General features: G+C 47.3%; 1 protein-coding gene and 1 pseudogene across 1 annotated transcript; one reads left to right on the top strand and one right to left on the bottom strand.

Annotated features, from left to right (window-relative positions):
• Positions 1-409: 409 nt before the first annotated feature.
• On the bottom strand, positions 410-7,637 carry LOC109744266 (uncharacterized). The gene is made up of 5 exons (XM_020303367.4): positions 7,119-7,637; positions 6,894-6,986; positions 6,247-6,324; positions 4,853-5,551; positions 410-833 (listed from the first exon to the last, which is right to left on the bottom strand). The coding sequence occupies exons 1-4, from the start codon at positions 7,571-7,573 to the stop codon at positions 5,071-5,073; spliced, it is 1,107 nt and encodes a 368-aa protein (XP_020158956.1). The 5' UTR covers positions 7,574-7,637; the 3' UTR covers positions 410-833; positions 4,853-5,070.
• Positions 1,692-3,100, top strand: LOC141042130 (uncharacterized; annotated as a pseudogene).

Genomic DNA, 7,637 nt, shown 5'->3' with positions numbered 1-7,637 from the left:
GCTCGCTAAGTTGTACTCCCTCTGTCCGAAAATGCTTGTTATCAAAATAAATAAAAAGAAATGTATCTCAAACTAAAATATGTGTAGATACATCTTTTTTATTCATTTTGATGACAAGTATTTTCAAACGGAGGGAATATGTACAATCTGTCCAAACCGCCTGCATTTCCTTATAGTATATATATATCGCACAGTTTTTTTTTTCTTCCTGCAGCGTGCGACTAGTGTAGGGTGAAACCACGGCGTGTCATCATGGACCGGTATGTGGCTTTCTCTCCCACTCCCAGTCAAAGTGTCGATCGACGGGCAGGAAAGATCAGCGGTGGCCGGCCATTGCTGTCCCAGGCCGAAACGGGGCCACAGTTTACTCGTACTGACGAAAAATGATGCAAGACGGAAGCTCAGCGCCTTTTTAAGAATGGCAAGTCCTATCCCGTTCCCGTGTGGTTAACCATGTCCAGCGTGATATACTACTATACAAGCTAACTAGGAGTTTTCCGAGCACCGACCCTCGTGTCTGCTAATTTTTAACTACAGCAGTACGTATACCACCTGGCTCCAGTCACATATGTACGCAAAATCATCATCACCGCTAGCATGGTACTAGTACCACTAGCACAGATAAGTTTGGGGATATCCTCAGCATTATCACCGACTTCATTTACTTGCCCTACATCCACCATTTCTTTGCTTCTTGTGGTAGTTATCTATATCACGGACTGCATTTGCTTCTCTATTATTACTCTTCTGGTCATGTCGCTTCATTTGTTTCATCTTAACCAGTCTTTGCCAGGATCAGCAACCCCTCACCAGTCTCTTTGTCACGGTATGTCCTGTAATGATAGACATGTGTAAACTGGTAAGTAAATACGTAATGCACTTGATCACATTTGATCAATAATAAAGGGCAGTTACTCAGCGTTCATTTCTCAATTAGATAGTTCTTCGGCAAATACATGCTCTTCACGTTTGTGTCTCTACAGCATAGTATCCCTATCTAGAGACAACAGGCTGTCAGCCTGAGCACAACTATTGCTAACAATAATGCCCTATTAAAGGCTTTATTAAACCAGGGAAGGGAATGACTAGACAGTTTCCTGAGGAGAACAGGACGCCAGCTCACAAGACCAGCCACACTAAACAGCTAGAAAACAGCAGAACGGCTACACTCCCACACTACAGCAGGGCTCAGAGATCAACAATACAGCCCGCTACTCTCCAACTCTGAACATCCTCAGAAATGGCCTCAAAAAACACGGTCAGGACTACAGCAGCGCTGAGAGATCAGCAATACAGCCCGCAGCAGAACGCAGTGCTGGAATGGCGCAGGTTAAGAAGTGGAGCGGCTGGGTGAAGTGGAGCTGCTGGAGGGCTGTGTCTCTCGTAGAGGAAAGGAGACGGAGAGAGGAAGCAGCGGGAGGAAGAAAGGAAGCAGTGGGAGGAAGAAGTGGAGCTGCTGGTGCTGGATGCTGCTGACTGGCTGCATCTGCGCATAGACTTGCTGCTGTAACTGCTGTTGTGGCTGCATGTGGAGGCTGCTGCTGCCGATTGCTGAAGGAGAAGGAGGCAGCGACTGGAACTGCTGCTGTCGCTTATTGCAGAGGGAAAGGAAGCAGCGACTGGAGCTGCTACGGCAGCTGCTTACCAGGGGGAGAAGGCGACGTTGCTGATGCATGTAGCTGGTCAGACAGATGGGTGAACCAAAAGGCCTTGCTGAGGCTGTCGAGAAGCTCACTTCGTTCCTCGCGGGCTCGAAATCTGGGGCCATCGTTCCTCGGCAGGAAGTGGCTCAGAAGGTCGAGCTGTCACCCACGGACATCAAGCTAGAGGGGCTACCAATTATCTGAGCTGGTCTCGGAGGGCATTGCTGGCTGTGGAGCAGAAGGAGCTTGATGGGCACTTGTTGGGTATTGTTGCAGAACCAGGAGACAACACTAGTGCAGACGGAAAGAGGTGGAAGGTCATCAACTCTATGCTTATTGGGTGGTTGTTAAACTCGGTGGTGCCCTCTATTGGACGCTCTGTGGAGGGGCTATCCACATCTGCTGAGATATGGAAGAATCTGTCCACCCAGTACTCTGGCAAGGGCAATGCCATGCTCATTGCTCAGATTGATAGGAAGATTAGTCGGCTGCGCCAACATGACATGTCAGTGATGGCATATGTGGCAGAGTTGCAGGCTTTCTGGGTAGCCCAGGATAACTGTGATCCTCAGTTTGCATCAAGTCAAGGCACAAGGGGATGGCACACAGGTGTGTGCTGAAACTTTTGGAGGGCCTCAAAGGGTGCTTTCATGGCAGGAGGCATCCCTGCTGCACCAAACTCTCCTGCCTACTATTGATGAGGCTATTGCAGTGACTCAAGAGGAGTTGCGGGCATCTCTTGAGCAAGCAAACGTGAAGGTTGTAGCGGCTTCGACGTTTGCAATCACAGAGCACATGGAGTGGAGAGATTCCAGGGGCTGTTATACCTGTGGGGAGGCATGTCACTTGAAGTGGGACTGTCCAACTCGTGGCAGAGGCAGGATTGCTAGAGGCAAATGTGGACATTCAGGGAACTCAGTGGGTCAAACTACTAGAGGCAGAGGTGGATACTTGGCAAAATCAGGGGGTCAAAGGGCACACATGGCAGTTGAAGGAGACCATGGGTCATGGGATGTCGAAGGGCAAGGAAGAAGTAGATGATGCTGCCTATGGAGACTTTGCTCACTGGGCCTCCACTGATGAAGGTAATCCGGAAAAAGGCATCTCTTGCTACAAATGAGAATGTTCCAGAGTTGGTGCCATGGACTAACTTGAAGTTCTCCTGGCTGCCACGATTGCAAGTAAAAATGCTCTGGGCCGGCAAAATTAGAGCAAGCAGCAGGGGGGCGAGGCGAGCAGCCAGCAGCGTGTCAAAAAAATTGGAGAAGCCATGGATTAGGGAGATGGGCCTGAAGTAATTAATATTAATATCCAAGGGGTTTCCCGTTTTGGGCAGCAGCAGCATGACAAAGGAATTTAGGTGACTCAAGTTAAGGAACGGTCCCTTAAGGAGATGATCAAGAGCCCTCAGAAGATCATGGGCGATTATATCCCAACACAACTTGAAGAAGAGACAAGAGAAGCCATCAGGGCCTGAAGCACAGTCAGAGGGCGTGGCAAGAATGATTCTCTTGATTTACTCACGAGAGAAGGGACTTTCAAGGGCATGGGCCTCCTGAGCCAAGAGTCGCCGTAAATTCAAACCATCAAAGTTCAGCAAGTGTTGACTGGCAGGAGCAGTGCCCATGATGTGCGAAAAGAAACAACGAGCCAGGTTGAGTTTATCGCCCACCGTGGATGCCAATCTGGCTTCCCTTTACAGGTGTTTTTTTTTTGACAGGTGTGTTGCTGTTTACTTACTTGTGATGTCCTGTTATAACTATTTAGCAAATGATTAATACTTTAGTTCATTAATAACTGTGCTGCGACATGGCTATAATCTGCTACATAGATAGCTTGAAAGGCCTTAGTATTGATATTCCTATGTTATGCCTACTGAGAACAACTTCCCAGCCATCCCAACTGCACCTCCTATGCCTGCAATATCACCCGCCGTTAGAGACGGCCAATTCGTGGTGACAGTTGAGTGTTACTCCAAAGCAGTATGTCTACACCATGCATCTGGTGCTCTGTCGCTGTCCGGCCATCCATCAAACTACGTGCCAACTGCAATGAACAATGTTGCGGCACAAGCGATCATATATATGGATATCATTACTTATACCTGATCAAGGTGCGAAAGGCCTACAACTACGCCTCGCTGAAAAAAGACAAAAGAGACAAACTTGCAGCTAACCGTTTTGGTGAACAAGAAAGAGAAGAAAGGCAAAGGGCAGGATATAAAGATTAGAGAGATTAGTGAAGGCTGGGCTGACAGCTTGGATGATGTGTTTGATGCTTCTGGCAAAATCCACCGACTAAAATCAGTCTATCCCCAACCAGTTCTACTGATGACAGTGCCCTAAAAAAGGCTCTACTCTATATCCATGATGCTATTGGTGACCTTATTATAACTCACAGTCGTGCTCATGATATTGGTAGTGATCATTTTGTGGTTCAACTTTACTGAAGCAGTATAGGTCTGCATTTCTAACTTTTATAGTACATGAACAGTGCATCACTACAATAACAAACAATAGTATCTGTATCGTGGAGCACGACCACAATGTTCAGAAAAGAGACTTTAGGGGGCAGGGTAGCATCAGTAGAAGGGAGAACATGCATGACTTGTTCATCGATCCAGAAGGCATGTCTCTTCAGAGAATAATATTCAGTTTCAGCGGTTAAAACTGTTTCTTCTTTTAACTGCATTTTGCTCTAATCAGCCTAACCTCAGAACAGAGAACAACTCGGTCTACTGCTATTGCAGCAAGCAAAATGAAATTCAATCAAAGACAGAAGATAGTATAGAGAGCAAACATGACATGATAGATATAATGCGACAGATCGGATAACTGGTACAAGGTAACCACAACCAATGTTAACGCCTATCCAACTACAGATGACACTACTATAAAAGTGCAACTTTCCTTGACTGCGTTTTGCTGCAGTTAGCCTACTTTGTATTTAGCATACACCCTCAGAATGGCTTGGTCTACTGCTATCGCAGGAAGCAAAACGAAAATTCAATGACAGACAACAGGCAACATAGAACAAAGATGAAAGGATGGATATGATGCCAAAGATCGAAAACCTGGGTCAAAGTGATACAGATCGCAACAAATCTCAACACCTATCAAACTACACATGGGCAACTCCCAGTTTGTCGACACACGAAGTATACCACAACCGTATAATGTACAGATGATGCAATATAGAAAGTTACATACCTCGAGGTGTGGTTCATCCGTCTGCAATATCCTGGTCCCAGAAACCATTTTTGAACAGAAGAAAGATAGCTCCGACAAAGTCCACAGCAAATGAGAAAAGATGCCCCCACCAGATGCGATTGGATAATAACGGAAACTCTTTAACCGCAAAAAAGCTTATCTTCGAAAGACTGTTGACAAGAAAGTTTGCTGCATCATTGTTTCTATATGCCATCAAATTAAATTCTTGCCTGATAACAAATGATTTTCACAGCCCAAACCATGAACATCATCAGAGCTGGGGCAGCTATCTTCTCTACCCCCCATATCAAGTACTGGTTTGGCTCCCGTGCATTGGGTGGGGCCGGAGCAGCTGCCGATGGGGCCAGAGCGGTTGCCAAATCAGAGCTGACACTTTCTGTGAATCGCATAGACAGGAGAAAGAGTATCCAATGTGACAGAAATGAAACAGTCACGTTGCAAGCGAAGGACATCATCATTCTCCCTTTGGATCTACGGATTCGCTCCATTCTCCTCTCCACAAGCAGATCTTCCAGTTCTAATTGATGCTCCTCCGGTAAACGCTCGTGGAAGTTAGTGAACATCGTCCGCACATCTGACCACTGCTCATCATTCAGCTCCATGATTCCTTCAGTAGCCACCAGGAATGTAACTAAACCATGAACACGCTGAATCAAATCTCCCTGTTTATCATTTATGCTGCAATATAGTAAACAGAACACTAAAATTAGTAATGAAAATAACACAAGACCTGCACAAATGATATAGCGGGCATTGCTAAAAATAATATAGATGGAATGTTATAATGCTTCACTGCTTCTCCTGATTGCAGCCAAAGGCAATTCTAGAAGTACCATTAGACATGGTTGAGAAGTGAAAGGTACACTAGCAAACATGTAAACCACTTTACACATTGTCACCTCCATGTTTTTTTCTCAGATATGAATCTTTGATGATGCCATTTCCAGTTTATTGTTGCCCATAAGATTGTATCATGTTCTTAGACTCTTCCTTTTCCATTATATTACTTATTTAATTATACATGAGCTACAGTTTTCTGTTCTTTAGTGAGACTAGCACCGGTGGCATGTGGATTTTATCATGTATTACACCCTTTACTGACAAGCATGTCTTGAAATTTGATATTCTTTAATTTTCCTTTTGGTCTGCCATTAGACCGAAAGATAGGTAAGGAGTAAATTAACTGCATTTTGGGAGCAACGTTTATCTTCTGGAATCTGCTACCATGTGATGAAAGATACATACAATAGATTTGAACTAATGGGAAAGGATGCTAAGAGACAGAAAAAGTTAGGGACGCTACTCTGAAAATGTGGCGTCTACATGCTTACACACTTCCAAAGGTCTAGTCTATCATGGGTGATAGGACATACTGTGGCCTGTTGTTGCCGCCGCCAACTGCAAGCTGGTCCTCGGCAAGTGGAGGTAGGTACTCTTGAGCATCCCCGTCACTACATTTCAACCAGCAGACAGGATGAGTAAACCAGCGATACGTAGAGAATGAGAAAATCAGCAACCAGCGATATGCAGAGAATGAGAAAATCAGCAACCACTGCATTCATGTCCATTTGCAGGAAAGGGAAAATATAAAGGAATCTAACTAGAATGAATAAGTTGGCTCAACAATTTGTTTTATCATACACAAACTTTCCTAATAACATAATAGGCACGCACACAGTCAGTCAAGCACAAATCATGCACCCAGCCAGGTCCTCCGCTGGTCCGCCTCTGTGGTATGAATCAGCGGTAGGAACTCATCAGTTCCCCCATCTCCCTGTTACCATGAGTTCACGCCATACTCCACTAACCACTAATACCATGACCACTTCTACGCCCACTAACATACCAACTCCATGCGTGAAGCTAGCTAACAAACGACATGCATCTAACAACTAACTAACTACTGCCATGTTCACCACTTGCGTCAACCTCTCAACGGCCACGACCCAGCCGACATAGTATGCATCCAAACTAACACAACGATCTAGCCTGTTAATGTGGCATGGGTGATAGGACATACTCTGCTATGTTATGCCCGCCCCCAGCTGCACTCGGGTCAGCACCAAGTGGAGGTACATATTGTCCATCATCTCCATCATTTGAGCCGTGCTCACTGCATTTCAACCAGCGCACAGGATAAGTAAACCATGGCATCTGTGAGCAGCCCCTCGCCGCCCCAGCCGAGCGAGGCCACCCCCAGCGCCCCCTGTAGCAGAAACAGAACCAAATGACTAAGAGGACATACCTCACATCAGGGACAGGGAAGTTGTCTGGGATATCGATGACAATGTAATCGACCTGGATGGCAGGTGCTGGTGGTAGGCCTAGCAGGAGAGGGGCCGGTGGGGGTGCAGCGGGATCAGGGCGGCGTGCAGACGATACAACGAACACGTTGCGGGTGTTCTCTCGGGTGGCGTGGTCCACCGTATCGAAGACGGCGACCAGGCGGAGCAGGACGCCGTCCCGGTCGATGTTGAGGAATGCACGGGCGCGTCTCTCGCCGCCGCGGTCGACGAAGTCGACGGCGACCACCCCGGCGGCGGCGTCATCGACGCGCGTCACCGTCGTATCCCAGGAGCCGTCCCCGTAGCCGAATGCCACCGCGGCCCGAATCGGTCGGTCGCGGTCAAGGAGTAGACCCGCTAGGAGCGGCGGGCCTCCGCCTCCGGTCGCGGCGGCGAGAAGCCACGAGCGGTCCATGGCGGCGCCGCCGTTCGCCGCGCGCGGCCGGCTTGATTTTGGGGAAAAGGGCGCGGCGGGCGGG

This window comes from Aegilops tauschii, chromosome 2 (assembly GCF_002575655.3).
Source record: "Aegilops tauschii subsp. strangulata cultivar AL8/78 chromosome 2, Aet v6.0, whole genome shotgun sequence".
Taxonomy (NCBI): Eukaryota; Viridiplantae; Streptophyta; class Magnoliopsida; order Poales; family Poaceae; genus Aegilops; species Aegilops tauschii.
This window is presented reverse-complemented; position numbering and strand designations above follow the sequence as displayed.

Coding starts and splice junctions, on each gene's coding strand:
- LOC109744266 (XM_020303367.4), bottom strand. CDS start 7,573: ATGGACCGCTCGTGGCTTCTCGCCGCCGCGACCGGAGGCGGAGGCCCG. Junction 6,325..6,893: donor GGCGGGCATAACATAGCAGA/GTATGTCCTATC, acceptor GTTGAAATGTAG/TGACGGGGATGCTCAAGAGT. Junction 5,552..6,246: donor GGCGGCAACAACAGGCCACA/GTATGTCCTATC, acceptor ACTATATTGCAG/CATAAATGATAAACAGGGAG.